The following is an 18,206-nucleotide window of genomic DNA, read 5'->3' as shown; positions in this document are numbered from 1 at the left end:
GACTTAAAATGAATAAAAATACACAAATTAAGAAAAAGTTAAGAATGGTGTAAAAACATTAATTATACACAAATATATATATATATATATATATATATATATATATATATAAAGTTGTATTTTGAAAATTTTATAATTTGTTATGGTAAAATAATTTTGAGGGACTAATTTTTTTTGTTAAATATCCTTTGAGGACTTAAACTAAAATACATATAAATATAGATTTTGTTTAGGAACACCACTACGATACAAATTAATTTAATTATGGTTAAATATGTTTATGATCCCTTAGAATTAGTCTCTCTTCGAAAATTCAAATGTGTTTCATTATAATATTTAAGTTATTTATACTGTTTGATAGATTTTCACTTCAATGTTGACTAAAAAAACGTGTTTGAAACGTTAAATAAATTTAAAAAAAAATTAATTAAAAAGACCACACATCTCTAAAGTTAAAGGACTAAATTGAACAAAAATTTCAAATATTGACTAATTTTAGTTTCGAAAATAGACGATTTTCAATTTTTGCAGAAAGTTAAATAATCAAAAACATATTTAACCCATTTAATTATGATATAGATTCAAGCTTTCATTTGAAATCATATCCAAGACATCCAAGCTTTCATCATAACAAAAATTATTATTTTGATTTGTGTAATAAGTTGTTATAGATGAAATATCTATCAAACAAAAAATGATATAAGATCAAGCACATCATACAAGACATTTATAAGGCGTAAGTTGTGTCTCATTTATGAAACATGTATATTCACAATAAAATATTTCTTAAATAATGTTCAATTTTAGAGACAAAAGATAATTAATCAATATAACAATCAATTTAGATACTAATTTTTAAACTAAAAATTATTAGTGATTACAATAAATTTTAAATTAATCGTTAATATTAACTACCAATATTTTGGTTATAAAAAAAATTAGTCTCTAAATTGAATCATATATCTTTTTTACAATAAAAATTTTAATCTTTTATAATAGAATTGATTTAGTAATAAAATAAGTGTTACATTATCAAAACAGAACGATTGTTGTTATGACTTTACGCAACATTTTAAGATTGTTGTCTTATTAAAAGTTATTGTCTATCATGTATGTTTATACATTACAACTGAAAAATCATGAGGTTGTCTTAAGTAATATTTTTTTAGTGTATAAAAACAAGAACTTTTATTTTTTGATTTATTTTTATCCTACTAAGGAATTTTTTTTTTTTGCTTAACTTATTTTATTTCAATTCTCGTTTTTTCTATTTCTCTTCAAAACAAACTCTTTCCATATAATAAGATATTATAAACAATAAATGTTATTCTTAATATGAGATGGACCACTTCACTAAATTATAGAGACCAAACACTAATTTAACGTATCCTAAACCAACAACATACTTTTTGACGTGTGTGAAAGTGGCATGTTACCTTAACACATTCACAAGTGCTAATTAATGTTTCAAAGCTCCATCTTCATTATGTTGGATAAATATCATTCTCATTTCACCAACTGCTCCATCACTTTTATTTTTATTTTTTCATTTTCGAAGTTACATTTTTTCTATAAACACAACCATTTCCCCCAATTATTTCCTATTTTAGTTACTAATCTACAATATTTTCAAACTCACATCTTAATTTATTCCTTTCCATTTTCAAAGATACATCTTAATTTATTCAGTAAATATAGGTTTAAATTACGATGAAAAATATAAGCACCATTGAGAAAAAAATAATCTAACATTTGACACGTTATTGTTATTTTTTATTTTTAGTCTTCTCAAATTTATAGTTGTCCTTTTTATTTATTTTTTAATTATCGTTTACAAATATTTTGTGTTTAGTTTTTATTTAAATGAAAAATAAAATAAAAGCAGAAAACTTAAAACTTTTAAATTTATATAGACAAAAAAAATATTTATTCTTAAATATCTTGTTGCATGGTGGTGGACATGGTGTGCGTTTTTTTAATAAGTACGTACTTTGTCCTGCTGGAGGCGTAAATTATCGGTAGATGTTGCTCAAATACAATTTTAAAAATGAATAAATTTGTTTTTTTTTTTAATTTTTACTGAAAATTGAAATTAATTTTTCTTCAAAACTTTAAATTAATTTAGTTTCTCAATTTTGTAAATGTGTAAATTTAGCCTTTTTAACCAAATTTTATTAAGTTTATTTGAGGTTTCAAATATATTTCATTATAATATTTTAGTTTATTTATACCGTTTGACATATATTCACTTCAATATTAAATGAGAAATGCATTTGAAACATTAAATAAACTTAAAAAGATTGATTTAAGGAATTATATCCACATATTTTTAAAATAAAGAACTAAATTAGTTCAAAATTTTTAAAAATGATTAATTTCAATTTTTATTAAAAAATGAAAGATAAAAACATATAACCATTTTGAAAATATACATGCGAACGATCGTAAGGTTAAATCCCTTCAGAATTCTCAATTCGTAGCTATTACTAATGTACGAATGCATTTTTATATTTCTTTGTAGCCAATCATTTTTTTTTCCGACATTAACAGGTACAATTGAGAGATCTATATATATATATATATATATATATATATATATATATATATATATATATATATATATAAGATTAGAAAAGTTTATAGAGTTCTTTGTACTTGACCTTGGATTTAGTTTTTCAATTTTATTTTAGAGTTCCCATATTCAGTGGTTCACCTTTACTTTTGTTACTTAATACTGTTTATCTTTTCTTTTTTCAGATGATCTTATTCTCTCTCTTTTCTTAATTCTTCTATTGTAAATTTAGAGTAATCAAATTGATCTGATGATAAGATTTGACAAAAAAATTATTATAAGATTCCATAGAAGATTTTAATATTAGATGTTCTCTTCCTCATTTTCTTTATGTTGTATAAAGCTAAAAATGTAATCAATTAGTTTGGTTAACTAGATATAACATTTTTACAAAAGTGAAGTAGAGTAAAAATATATTTCTTTTTTATTTTGAACAATCAATGTCTTTCGAACACAATTTTTCTCATAAAAAAGAAAGTTGACGACATGTATTATTTGTGGACATACATCAATGTTTATTTAGATTCTGAAACATTGTTAAGAGAGATTAAACCACTTGGCCTCTTAAGTTTTCAGGATTAAAGTTATCAATGCCAAAATATAATCTTCAATTCATTAGATTAAAAGTATATAAACTAAAAATATTTCTTTATTGTAAAGATAAATCTAATATAAGAAATGTATGACACATTTTTCTACATAATATAATTTTATATTCTAGATTCATGAATATAAGTACAAAGTATAAATCAATTACAACTATTTTAATTTATAAAATTAATATTTTGAATGATGTAGTTATATATCTTAAATAAATTAAACCACTCGTATTAGCAATAGATTGATTATTTTAAACTGATTAAAATGATGTGATGCGACTTTCTTTTGTAATATTATTAAATTAAAAAAAATTAAATGACTAAAATATGATTCACAATTCCACATCATTTTGAAATAACATATAAACAAACAAGATTTATAATGTCAATTAATATATCTATTATTCATCTTTCTATTGATTTTATTTCCATATCAACCTTCTAATATAAATATTCATGAAGAGACTTCACTACGGATTTGAATCTTGACTTCAGGGAAACTTTGTTGGGACTTCTAAATGCTTTAACACAGAGGCCACATGTGTTAAGAAAGGCTTATAGCAAGTGTTTTTGTGTCCAGGTAATGAACTAAAACAGTCTCGTATTGTGTACTTTGGTGAACCTATTCTTACAATGATTTTTGTGTTGTGGACGAGGGAATATGGACTTAATGGAGCTGTGTGTTATACTACTTGATGTCACCATTCAGACATCAACCTTATATGATTTTTCCTCTGTCTTTTCATATATTGATGTGTAAAAGCAAACCTTATATGGACTTAATGGAGCTTGAAGTTGATAATGTTTTTCAAATTATGAACTGAGACGGTACTCTTTCCCAAATTGTCAAGCCACCACTACTTTACTTGGTTTGGAATTTTGACATTCACATTCACAATGAAGTTTTGGTCACTCTGGTGATAACAAACTTTCTTTATCTCAGTCTGGGGTCTGCATCACAATCAATCCACCGTAGGTCATGGTATGTTACTTATTTTTTCCCTTTTATTATGCATCAATTTCAATCATAACTAATATTGCCATAAATCCTAAGCAAAATCATTTATTAACTTCACAACAAATAATCAATGTTAGAAATGCTTCATAGAACTCATTAAGAAATTTCATACCTTCCATTCCAATCAAACAAAACACGCTGGAAATAAATTAATTAATTAAAAAATTTAATACGACATACACGCCCCCATCAAGTAGTAAAAGAAGTGGTAACATTGGGTAGTCAAATAACCATTTTCTATTTTTTGTAGAGTTTCTACTGCCAAACAACATTTTATAGCACTAAAATTTACTAATAAGATTGAGATACATAATTGGTTGGTGATTCCATTGATTAAAGAACTTTGAAGGTTGGCTTTTGTGGTGCACAAAAATTTAGATAATTTTTATTGTTAATAGAGTTGAGATGAGACACTTATCATTTAGTTTCATGTGTTTAAATTATAAGTGATGATTTGTCATTTTCTTTCCCTATACTAACTTGTAGTATTGAGAGGATCTGATATGTAGGATCAGAAAAAAGAAAAAAAATAGTATATTTCTAGTTTTTTTTTTTTTTTTACTAGCACAAAAATTTAACCATATTCATCGAAATACTTTCGGTTAAAAAGAGCAAATTTATTTTGTTTTCCTCATAAAATGCAATATCAAACTAGATGTTGCTAGTTTTCTTTGCGTAAAAAATTCAATATCAAACCACATATGTGATAGTATGATAATATATTACATACTACAAACAAATGAAATAATTATTCACATAGTTCATTCAAAATATATAAATCTAAGAAAATTTAAATTATCTATACTCATTAAAATATTGTTTTAAAGGGTTATCCTAAGTGAACTAATCTAGAAGAATAAAAGAAAGTTTTCAAAATGGGAAAGAAAGGTCAGGTTTTCGAAACTATTTCAAAATCGCATGTTTCTCTCATCCCTAAACACATGTCATAAAGTTTTATCATTTCTTTCTCTATTTAAAGAATGATAAATGATAAATTGCATGTTGAAAGTCATTTTAATTTCTACCATTTCAAAGAAAAAACACATATAGTATGTATACATGTCCTTCATACTTTATGATAGAAACTCTAAGTAAGAGACAAAACATTTCATATCATTGATGTAAAGATCCAAAACATGTATCAAAACTCATTAACTAATACAATATAGAAAACAAAACTTAGCGCACATAAGAGATTATAAGAGATTATGTATGGGCTGCACAAATACAAAAAGGATAAAAATATATAAGTCAGTTTATTAAAGAAGAGTACTTTTGGATAATATTGTGGTAGCCATTGAGATAGGGAAGAATGCAAGTTCAAAGAGAAGAGGTCAGCAATAATCAAGATGGATTATCTCAGGTATGAAACTAATGATTCCTTTCTTATTCCTTAGTATCATGTTTGAAAATATGTGAAGAATTATATTTGTTTTGATTATATCTTTTCTGTCTCTTCCATTTTATTTCTTACAAAAAATTTATTATTTTATTCTCATCAATGTACAAATGTACATTGTTTGAAAGAAAAAAAAGTTTAAGACTAAAAAATAATTTATTAAAATCTAATGAAAAATTGAGAGACGTAATTACTAAAAAAATGATAATAAAGTTACAATTACAAAATGGTTATAAAAAAAATATCATACATAACTTTTCTTTCTATATTAATAAAAAAATATATAAAAACAAACTCATGATATGATAAAATATTAATTACTAAACTATCACGAAGAAAGAGTTGCGTTTTTATCTTAAAAAAAACGGAAGAAGACATGAAAAATGAGACTACAAAAAATGAATTTGTGTTTAATTTTTTTTTTCAAAACAGAAAAACACATTAAGAATGAGAAATAAATACAATATATGATAAATTTAAAAGATGAGAGAGAATATAAAAAAATCTCACTAAATTTTGTTAATTTTTATTGTATTTAATTTTATATTTTAGTATTTATTAACATTAAATATTATATTTTATAAAAAATAAAAAAATTATCTAATTTAATTTTATTAATATAATATATTCCATATATTTAAAAAAAAATAAATTTTTTGGAACAGACAACAGGTCCGTTCCTCAGCCGAAAGCATAAACAAATAATGAATAATATTTTGATTGTGTAAAATCATTTTGCATTAAGGTGAAGAGAACTTAATGCAATTTATCTTAAGATTAAATAACTTTTTGACTGTCATAAATAATTTTAAAACATACTTTGTTTTTCTATTTTAAAAATGTTAATAGTTGTTGTAAAAAACTCTTATTTACGGGGGAGATTTCATCTCTTTCCATGTAATAAGATATTATAAACAATAAATATTATCTTCTTAATATTAGATGAACCACTTCACAAAATTGTGAGAGACCAAATACTTATTTAAAAATGTTTAATTAGAGTAATCAAACTGATCTTATGATAAGATTTTTCAAAAAATTGTTATAAGATTTAATAGAAGATTTTAATTCTTAGATGTTTTCTTCCCTTTTTTTTTTATGCTGTATAAAGTTAAACAAGTAGTCAATTAGTTTGGTTAACTAGATATAACTTTTTTACAACAGTTAACCAGAACAAATATATGTAAAAAGGTCAATTTTAACACCTTATTCAATGTTTTCTGACTAAATATTGCTGAAGTTATCTACTACTAATCATCACCTGCACATTTTTTCTCCAATGAAGTTTCTGCAGAGTCGACTTTTAGAGACAAACTCACATTGTTTTCGATAAACAAATGAATATGCAAAAATCTTTGTCTTTCGAACGCACTTTTTCTGATACAAAGGAACATTTACGACATGCCTTATTTTTGGACATTAATTGTTCAAAGTCAAAAGATTATCAAATCCACTGGCAATTGGATGCTATACCTGACGACAATTTAGTGTAAAAAGCTTAACTACCAAATACCTATATTCACATTATTTCTTGTTAAACTACATTTGAAGTTTGTCAACTCTTAAGTGTGTAAATCATACTGAAAATTCTTGGCAACAATGAAATCTTAACGAAATAACCTTGTTCAACATTTTCAATTCATTTATTCTTTCAACATCTAAGACTTGACATTATACATTTTCCTTCTACTTTTCTGACTTTTCATCGTTTTCATATTTATACATCTTAAAAATGCATCTCCTAGTCAAAATGAACGATATTTCATTGTCCTTTTGTTGTGTTTTTAACGACATTTTCCCTTTGCATCGGATAGGTGCTTCTTTGAAAGTGCTAAATATTTTTAGTTTTACATGCAGCATTCTCATGGCTCTACGGTTGCATACGTTGTGCGTTTTTATATTAGAAAAAAAAATAACATTTTTAAACTAATGTGTGCATTTCCAATTCTCTGCCATCAAAACATAAATTTCCAAATCAAATTACGATATCAGAATTTATCCGCCTGACAAGGTAGAATTGTTCTACACATTTAAATGCATTGGAAACAAGCGAAAATTATGATTAAGGAATTATATAAGAGATTCAAAGTTCAAACCTAGACAAATATCGGTCATCATATGTTGGTGAAACTTAAATTTCAGATGCAAAACGAATTCAATGGAGACAAAATGAGGTTTAAATCAACGATAAATCTCAAATTAGAGTTATTGCCTTCTGGTTCCTTTCAGTTTAGTTATGAAATGTCTAGTCAGTGGAATATCATTAGGAGGAGTAGGCATAACAAAACTGATTAAAAGGATTGCAAAAGGAGAACATGGATCTTGGTTGATCTTTGCACGTTCAGGGTTAGAAGTTAAAGATAGGGATGCATACTTATTGTCCTCACTCTTTTGTTTTATGGATCACATAATTGTTTTAAGTTGTTATCATTTGGTTTTGATTGGTCTTTTGTTTTGATGGAATCACGATGTTAAGTTATTGCATCAATTTATATAGATTGTGTCTTTTGTATACCAGTTTGAGCACTTTTCAAGTATTCTCTTTATTGGTTTTGATCAAGTAGTTTCATATCTATATAATATTGAAGTTCTACAACTATTCCTTGTATTGCCCAAAGTTTCATTGTTTTATACAAAAATAATTAGAAACAATAACGATACAGGAGTCAAACTCAATTATATGATTGTTCTTGTTCAAGCAAGATTGTTCTAGATCAAACAAGAATTGTCTCAAGGACAACAAGACAAAACAATATTTTCTCTAGAGTTAATTCCTGTACAAATGACACTTTTTCACTTGAATTTTCATATTTAACTTATCTATTTGATGAATATGTATTTTTATTATGCTTATATAATACAGATGATTATGAGAAAGTTTATGGATGATATATATCCATGAAACGTATGTAATTAAAGTTACAAATATATGTATACACTAATTATATAATACAGATGATTATGAGAAAGTTTATGGATGATATATATCCATGAAACGTATGTAATTAAAGTTACAAATATATGTATACACTAACTAACAATTGCTGATTGCAAAAGTAATCAAAATTGTATGTTGATAAATTATAATTCCTATTAATGTCAAATATTTTGTCAATAGTTTATCATCAAAATTATTAATGGTGTCATTTCGTCGGTAAATTTGTTAGTACTTTGGGCGGAAAATTTCCCATCTAATATAATAGAGGTTTTTTTAAGTGAAGGGAAAATGAGTGAGATAAAGAAAGAAGAAGAGAAAAAGAGAAGAATAATAAGAGAAGGAGGACGAGGACGAGAAGAAGGCAAGGAGGACGAGGACAAGGAGGAAGAGATGACCCGTTGATGATGCAGAGACTTAAAGGTGATACACGTTGATGATGCTGATGATCGTTGGTGACACTTATGTGGAGGATGTTGATTACGATGGTTGCCAACGTTAGAGAAGGAGTGGAGGAGGAAGAGGTAGAGGAAAATGAGGAGGAAGACCTAAAGGCAATTAGAAGGAGATAAGTCCCCAAAAACGTCCAAGACGTGGTAGTGTCGACGAGGAGAAAAAGGATAAAGAAATAAAGGGAAAAAAAGAAGAAAATGAGGAAGAAGGAGACACAGCCATGCATTACCGATAAATATCGATACATTTGTAAACGTTGATACTTACCAATAGATACATATGTCAATAAAGTTCATTGAACTTTTTTCTATTACTAACAAATTGTACCAATTAGTAATATGTGATTTTCTTGTAATTTTAACTTTAAGTGTTTATACATTAAAACCTTGATTAGTTAAAAACAAAATATAATATTAGATGTCTTAAAAACAATATTAAATATTCGAGTCTTAAACTTCTCTTCGATCAAAGACTAAAAATATAAATTTTCAATATTTAAAATAAGTAATTGTTAATATCTAATAAAACATTATTAATATATGAATATTTAGAAAGACATCAACAAATACTTTTATTATATATATATATATATATATATATATATAATATTGAAAACTGATGAGCTATAAATTATACTTGTACTATGATTGAAAAGTTGTATTTGGAATTGGTTAACTTTATAATTTATTTATATTTTAGAGAAATGATGTACATTTATGCTTAAAACTATTGTTGGAAACCTCTTCTAAATAAAATGATAATGGTTGAGAATCCATATAATAAAGTTTGTACTATTCTTAGTGTGTTTGATAATAAATATGCAATATCAAAGAGCTATTTCAACATCTAGGAAAGATTAAAAAAAATGCAATCTTTTGCTTTGGTTGTTGGTAATGGTAACATGTGAATCATCATGTTATTGGGGGAGGAAATGTGGTGGTGCCATCCAAATGGCCTTAACTAAAGTGGCCCACCACTCGCATCATCTTTGGATTACCTTCCATATTTTCCTTTTTTAACAACCAATATATTAATCTTATCCTAATCCAAACCCTTCTTCTTTTACCTTCATTTCTTTTTTCTTTCTCTTACTTCATCATTAACCATAAACCCTAAATCAAACTCACTTTGCCCAATATTTTGTAGGTCCCAAATCCTCCAATAAAACAGTCAAGCATCCAGATCACGTTATCAACAAAAAAATCTAAAAAAATATATAAATTTAAATTGTCATTACGAGGTAGAATTATTTGAAAAATAAAAAATAATAATTAACATAAATGGTTTCACAAATTACCTTAGGTCTTTTAATTAAGATTTATGATTTAATTTTGAACTTGAATACACAATTACGACGGAAAGCTAGCACATTATTTTACTCAAAATATTTAATTAGCTAAATAGCATTACTTAACAACTTCATTTTTCCTCTTATATCGATCACATGCCACCCATCATGAAGGAAAAGAATACTAAGAGGGACGATAATGGATGACAAGATGCCACGTGAGCAAACGTACAATACAAAGAAATCTAATTCTTCAAATAACGTAAACTATTTATCTTGATTCTTTGCTATCCATTAACAACAACACTTTTTGCTCATTATAAGATAAAAAAAAAAGAAAAAGAAAAAAGCAACTTGCTTAATTCTTTAAACCACGTATATATCGTTAGTTAACGTTAATCACCAATGTTTAAGCAAATGATGAATATTGTAATTGAGCAGCCCTCAAATATATTACGTACCGAAAGATAAATATTATTCTTGATTCTCGATAGTGATAAAAAAAAGTAAGTGATAAAGACAAGGTAGGTTATAAAGGATAAGAATGATGGAGTGAATATAGCCGTTTCACCAAAAAAGAAAAACAAAAGGAATGAAATAGCTGCAGGAATATTCTTTGTTTTTTTAGTACTGCAAAAAAATGTATTTCTTTTTCACATGCCTTTCCCAATATATTTCTTATTTGCTTTAATGTATTCATTTATTTTCCTCTTCTTCTTCTCCCTTTTTCATTCCTTCTTCCGAATTTTTATGTTTCGTATTCATCTTTATGTGGAGGTATACAGATAACTCCATGGAAATGAATTGACCAAACAATGAAAAGGCTTATTAAAAGTTTTTTTTTTTTCTTTTGCTTCATTAAATAAAGGGTTTATTTAGAAAAAAAAATCAACTTTTTTATAAGCTGATATAATCGTTAAACAAATGAGATTTTATTCATAATTATCACTATAAAACTTGATGAAATAAAATATAAAAAAAAAACAGCACATTTTTAATATCATGAAAATAATTAGAAGGTCATGAACGAATTTATGAGTCCAACTAAAATTCTAAGATTTCCCCATTATATATATAAATACATGAGTAATTTTACATTTGAAAACATACGTAATATCTTTATAATTATAGGTAAACGTTAAATTTAAGCAACTTCTTTCCACAAAATCAAGTTTAGTAAAATACCGTTACGGGAGAAAAACAAATACAGGTTAGTGTTACATTTGGTTAAACATTTAGATAAAAAAAGTCTTTTAATTTGTTTTATCGGAAGATATTTCTTAAGTTTTTAAAATTAAACCATATATATTATTTTTCAGATGTATAATTATCATTAAATTTTAGGCATATTTTTAATTTAAAAATATTTTTTCTAACCTGATATTGTATAATATATCCAAATCTTTCATCATTAATCAACCGGTGTTTTTTGTTTTTTATAACGAAGGGAAAAATAAAATAGACAAGAAAAAACTGAGATAAAATTATTAATCTATAACAATGTACAAAGATGATTCTCTCTTTTGTGTCCACATTTTAAAATACAAATTTTATCCTTTAAAATATAATTATTTATTAAATTTTTTAAAATTGACGGTTACTTTTACAATTTTTTTTATAGAATCGTTTATCTTTGCTTTTTTCTTTTTCTCTATTGATCAACAATTATTCTCTCATCTTTTTTTATATATTTCACTTTATTTTTAATAAATATGATTTTATTTTATATATTAACTTAATAATATTACATTATCATTACATACTAATATAATATCACATATATTTAAAATATGCGTACACACATATGCGATACGTTAGTACGATGGGAATGGAAATATGTGAACTTAAGTTGAGCTTAGCCTAAATCTAATGACTGTAAAAAGTTTGTGGCCAAGATTGTCCGTAAATTAGGTTATGGTAGACTTGTTTTTATTACTTCATGACTTGGTCTTCGTATAAGAATGAACCTCCTTGATAGAATGTTTATTAAGGTTTTATAAATAGTTCAACAAAGAGCATTCTTAAATAAACCAATTAACTTATTAGTTAACCATACTATGATTCAAGGTTAACCACAAATATATCATTATACATAATAAACTTAATTAAGGAACTAACACATCTATTACACCAGAAACACTTCAAACGACAAAAAGAAAAGGTTACATTCAATGAATATCCAAAATGAGTCCAACTTAAAAATAGTGTTTTAATAGATAATTTAAATAGTTATATTTTGTAGATTACACATTTTATTTAAAAATAAATAAATAAATAAGTAAGCCAACCTGTCAAGCATAATGAACTTTTCTAAAATCCCACAGTTCTGTAAAAAATAACTTTTTAAAAAGTGTGAACTTTTGCTAAAGAGATTAACCCCTTCATGAACGGTCTATCTTATTTTCACTTTTAAATATAATAAAAAAGATGGTAAAAATATTAATATACATTTTGGCAGATATTTTATCATCCCTTTTTTATTCCCGAAATTAATTTCCCAGCTATGAGAAAATTGACATAAAAAACCTTTCACAATTTATTTAACTTTCAGTGATTTTTTATGATATTATCAACTAATAATAACTTATAAAGAATTTATCCTAATTTGTGTTTTTTTTTTCTTAACAAAAATAGGTCTGAGATGAGTCGTATACTTTGACGCTTGACCAGTCCACTACTCTTCCTCTCATGATATTCACCTTACGCGGCTTCATCCTGTGCCCAAAGAGTACTTCTTACTTTTTCAATTTTCCCTTTTTTTTTATTTCTTCTCCATAATTATGGAAAACAACCCACAATGTTTATCTCTTCTTTAATGGGAAATACTCAAAATACACTTAATTTATTTTATCTTATTTCTACCTTCTTTTTTCGCTCATTTCTTAAATTTATTACTTTTCCCCTCTAAATTTTCTTCTTTTTTCTTATTTTCCTATCCAACTCACTTCACGATATAAAATTCCCATTTATCATTGCTAACTAAATTCAAATTAACTTTTATAAAGAAAATAAAATTGACCGAGTGAGTGGTACTAGCTCCGAAGGCGTGGGGAGAAATTAATTTTTTATTTTGTTTTTGTACAAGGAAATTTAACTTTAGTCGTTTAGGTCCCACTTATTTTGTCAAAATCTTCTGAACTTTCATGTTCAACCTGCATCATTTCTTTATTCCTATCATTTCGATCACTCACTCATACTCGCGCAGCCATTTTTTCAGTTACCAAAATCACAAACCTCTCTCTCTCTCTCTCACCACCGTCCATTCTCTCACTTTCTCCTAATATAAATTCCATGCACAAACCCAAACATCACTTGTAAGAAACACACACAACTTCACAAGTGTCTCTACAACAATGACACTCTCTGTAACACCAACTTCTCAACCAAACACTTCACCTTCCTTCTCAAAACCCAACTTCAACCCAAATTTTTCACATGCCACCACCCCAACCTTACCCTTCAACAAGTCCCAACTCGCATGGGATCGCCTAAAGACTGACTCGGTGGAATGCAACTCACCCCGACTCGGTCACAAGTGGACCCAATACCAAGGAATCAACCACTGGGAAGGCTTGTTAGACCCTCTTGACGACAACCTCCGCGCCGAAATCCTAAGATACGGTCACTTCGTAGAATCCGCTTATCGCGCTTTCGATTTCGACACCAATTCCGAAACATACGCCACGTGTCGCTTCCCTGAAACATCACTCTTGCCTCAGACCGGAATGCGGAAATCCGGTTATAGAGTAACCAGAAACTTACACGCCACATGCGGCGTTCAATTACCCAATTGGGTTTCTTCTGTGTCGCAACTGCCACGTGTTCAATCCAGTTGGATCGGTTACGTAGCCGTCTGTGAAGACGAGAAGGAAATTACGCGCCTGGGACGACGTGACGTGGTGATTGCTCTTCGTGGAACCGCCACGTGTCTGGAATGGTTGGAAAATCTTCGTGTTACCTTGACAAAATTGCCCAACCATATGGGTTGTGGAAGCGAAAATTGCATGGTGGAGAACGGTTTTTTGAGTCTCTATGTCTCCAAAACGGGCGCGTGTCCCAGTTTGCAAGACATGGTTCGGGAAGAGGTTGCGAGAGTGATTCAGTCTTACGGCCAGGAGCCACTCAGCATAAGTATAACCGGTCACAGCCTGGGTGCCGCACTCGCGATTCTCAGCGCGTATGATATAACCACTACGTTTAAAAATTCACCAATGGTATCTGTGGTTTCCTTTGGTGGGCCCCGAGTCGGTAACGATAAGTTCAGGGCCCAGTTGGAAAAGAGCGGAACCCGTATACTTAGAATTGTGAACTCCGATGATGTAATCACAAAAGTTCCTGGACTTGTGGTTCGAGATGATGACATGTCCTGCAATGGCCATGTCCACGTGGCGGGTTTGCAGAGTTGGTTCCGTAAGATTGTTCAGGACATGCAATTGGTATACGCTGACGTTGGACAAGAGTTGAGAGTGAGTAGCAGGGAATCATCATATCTGAAGAAAGGAGATGTAGCCACGTGTCATGATCTTAAGACTTATCTTCACTTGGTTGATGGTTTTGTTAGTTCCTCCTGTCCGTACATGAGCAAAACGACGCGGTATCCAGCGGAGGCTTCACTTTGATTTTTAATTTCTTAAAATTACTATCATGTGTATATTTCTCACAAGATGAGTCTATTTTAACTGTGCATAATTAAGATTAATATGATATCCACGGTCTCACAATGACCATGAAGAGTTTCTGGAAGCATTTGTTTCACATAGTACGAAGAGTGTGTCAAGAGAAATGAAAAAGAAAAGTTGTCATCTAAAGTAAAGAAAAGAGAAAGTGAATTTGGATACATAAATATATTTGATTTAAAGGGAAAGGAAAAAATGATAAAATTTAGAGTAAAAAAGCTCAAGTCTTCTTTAACTCACAAGTCACTAATTAATATATATATATATATATATATATATATATATATATATATATATATATATATATATATATATATATATATATATATATATATATATATATATATATATATATATATATATATATATATATATATATATATATATATATATATATATATATCGATTAAATAAAGATTAAAATAATATCCATAAATAATGTTCATAATTACATTCATAAATAGGTTAAGAATATACATTTTGAAGATAAAATAAATAATTACAATTATAATATCTCAATATTTTTATGAAGTTTAAGCATAAAGATCTTGAATGTTTAATATATGTAAAACATATTCAAATTGTGTTTTATTAAGGTCTTTGTATAAATATCTCCTAATTGTACCTTGGTAACAACATATTAGGGATAAATGGTGTTGATTGTTAATTCATTACGAAAAATAATAATCAACTTCAATATATTTTGTTCTAATGAAAATCTAGATTCTAAGTAATATGTAATGTTGATGGATTATTACAATACAATCACATCTCTTTATAATCATTAACTCCTAATTCACAAAGTAACTGTTTGAGCCATTTTACCTCACATGTAATTGACGTCATAGAGTGATATTCATCCTTTGCAAAACAAACTGTTTCTTAGTTTTCTAATATATTAGAGAAGAACCAAGAAACACCACCCAACTCATCAAAGAATATCTTGATTGGGCAATCCGCTCAATCTGAATCACAACACTCTTGTAGTTCTAGTTTACTGTCAGACCAGATTGCAATAAAATACCTTGTCCTGAATGTTTCTTTAAATAACTAATATCCCTTAAGGCTGCCTCCCAATGCTTTTTACAAGTTTATGCATAAATTGAGGTAAAATGTGAATAGAATAAGCAAATCCAGGTCTAGTCACAAACAAGCAAACTTGTAAATACTTGGAAGCATATAAGATCGGTTGAATTTTTAACCGATCTAATATAGTTCATAGATTTAACAAAAACGCGAAAACCTTTTTCATTGTCGCAACAACTTCTCTTCTTTCTCTTCTTCCTCGCTACCGTTGCTCACCACCGTTATCGCCACCAATGAGTCGTCGCTTCGTTCACTAAAAGCATAAGCTTCTTTCTCTTCTCTCTCTCGCCTCCGCTACTCACCACTAGTCATAACCTTTGCTCACCAATGTTGTCGTCGCCCACGGGCCCTAACGCCGCCATCGCTTCTTAAGCTCCAAGCTTTCTTCTCTTCTCTTTGTGCCTCTGCTCGCGCCTTCGCTGCTCTAACCCTCCTCCCCTTTGTTTATCTGTTTTGTTTTTTCTTGATTTGGTTTTATTCCAAGGATGATTAGGGTTGATTGGGGGTAGGCTAAACACCTATTGAAAACATATAGAGATGTTGAGATGAATGTTTAATTTTCTGCAATGATTTTCTTTTTAGTGTTCATTTTGATTTGGGAATGGAAATCTGAAATTTTATGGAGTTGTTTTCTATTTTGGTGTAATTTGTATTGCTCATTTGTCTTTAATTGTTGTGTATGCCTATTGAATTTCAGGCATTCAAGTTGAGACAAAAAGTGTGAGTGCACGTCTATTTTTCCTTTCCAGTTTAAAGTATTAGATCAGTTGTTTTATAATTGATCTAATATCTCTTAGACATATTGTGTCGTTGTATATTAGATCAGTTACGAAATCGATTTAATATGCGTTCCAGAACCGATCTAATTAATATATATATATATATATATATATATATATATATATATATATATTTCACTAATGCTCATATTGACTAGTGATAAGGTTGGTTTACAACATATAAAATAATGCAAACCTTATTTTACAAATAGTTTTGTAAAATTGAATTAAGTTTAAATTTTAATTCTTAAAAAAAATTAATATTTTTTAATTGACCTTTTACTCTTAATATAAATTATTTTTCATGAAAAAAGAAGGGTGAAAAAAAGTCATTTTGTGTTAACAGTACAGTTCTTGGAGGTCAACTTTAATCTTCCATTTGTTCTTGTTTTTCTTTACTTTCTTCTTTTCCATGTTTTATGCGAAGGGAAGCACATATTTGTTGTGATTAATAATAAGGGGCCAAAATGAAAAGTGTAAAGTAGAAGCCACATTTGGATGTGTTATTTTGGAATGGAATCAAATATTAAAGGATGAATAGTATTTTTAATGAATTAGATATCATTTAAAATATGTTTTATCAAAGTTAAATTAGAATTTGAACATTTATAAAGTGAAAAAAACCTTGGGATAAACTGCATGCGTCTTGAATAATGTGGGTCACTGATGCATTGTCACTCTCAAATCCTGAAAGCTCAATTATGATTCCCATAAAGAAACATTGTACAGTGTCCTGCACTACATTTATCAGTGTGACATGATGCACATAAAATTTGATGCAAACAAGTTTTGAACCACTAATCTTCTTCCTCTGTTCATTTTATGGCCACTGCTCTGTTATTTCAGGCACCTTCAATATCAACTCAATCTTCGCGTCAACGTAACACTTGCTACTAATTATTTTATATATTTTTAGTAAATTAGACACTTCTACAGATATTTTCACACCACTTTTCTCTTCTTTCTTTATTTATCACACCTTTTATTTACTCACATTTTCTATATTATCCTTTAAGTAATACTTTTTCTTTGTCTTCTGTTGCCAAAAATCTTAGCCATGAAGAGTGACGAAAACATGACATGATATTATTATCTGAACAGACACAAAGTTGAGCCAATTGGAAAGAATCACAGGAAAATAAAAATGTGCTCATTTTGGATGTTAATATTTTGAGTTTATCTTTATATTCAAGATATATAGAACATTTTAAATTTTTTCACTACAAGATTCTCTGATTTTAAAAAAAGTAACTAGTATTTACACAATACTTTTTATAGGCATATTTATTCCTCCTTTTTATTAGTTAATAGATTACATCTTTTATTGTCTCAACATTTTATACGTTTTTCTAGTTTAATTTTTTTATTTATCAAAGTTCGATATTTAATTCTTATTAATAA

General features: G+C 27.8%; 1 protein-coding gene across 1 annotated transcript; it reads left to right on the top strand.

The window, feature by feature from the left end:
- The first annotated feature begins 13,530 nt into the window (after window positions 1-13,530).
- Window positions 13,531-15,002, top strand: LOC114186242 (phospholipase A(1) DAD1, chloroplastic-like). Its single transcript, XM_028074285.1, has one exon. It carries the CDS (start codon window positions 13,618-13,620, stop codon window positions 14,881-14,883), a length of 1,266 nt encoding a protein of 421 aa, XP_027930086.1. The 5' UTR covers window positions 13,531-13,617; the 3' UTR covers window positions 14,884-15,002.
- Window positions 15,003-18,206: the final 3,204 nt, after the last annotated feature.

Source organism: Vigna unguiculata, chromosome 5, assembly GCF_004118075.2.
Source record: "Vigna unguiculata cultivar IT97K-499-35 chromosome 5, ASM411807v1, whole genome shotgun sequence".
Classification (NCBI taxonomy): domain Eukaryota; kingdom Viridiplantae; phylum Streptophyta; class Magnoliopsida; order Fabales; family Fabaceae; genus Vigna; species Vigna unguiculata.
The sequence above is the reverse complement of the archived record's forward strand: the minus strand, read 5'-3'. Positions and strand labels throughout refer to the sequence as shown.

Excerpts from the sequence above, each read along its gene's own strand:
- LOC114186242 (XM_028074285.1), top strand. The coding sequence starts at position 13,618 with ATGACACTCTCTGTAACACCAACTTCTCAACCAAACACTTCACCTTCC.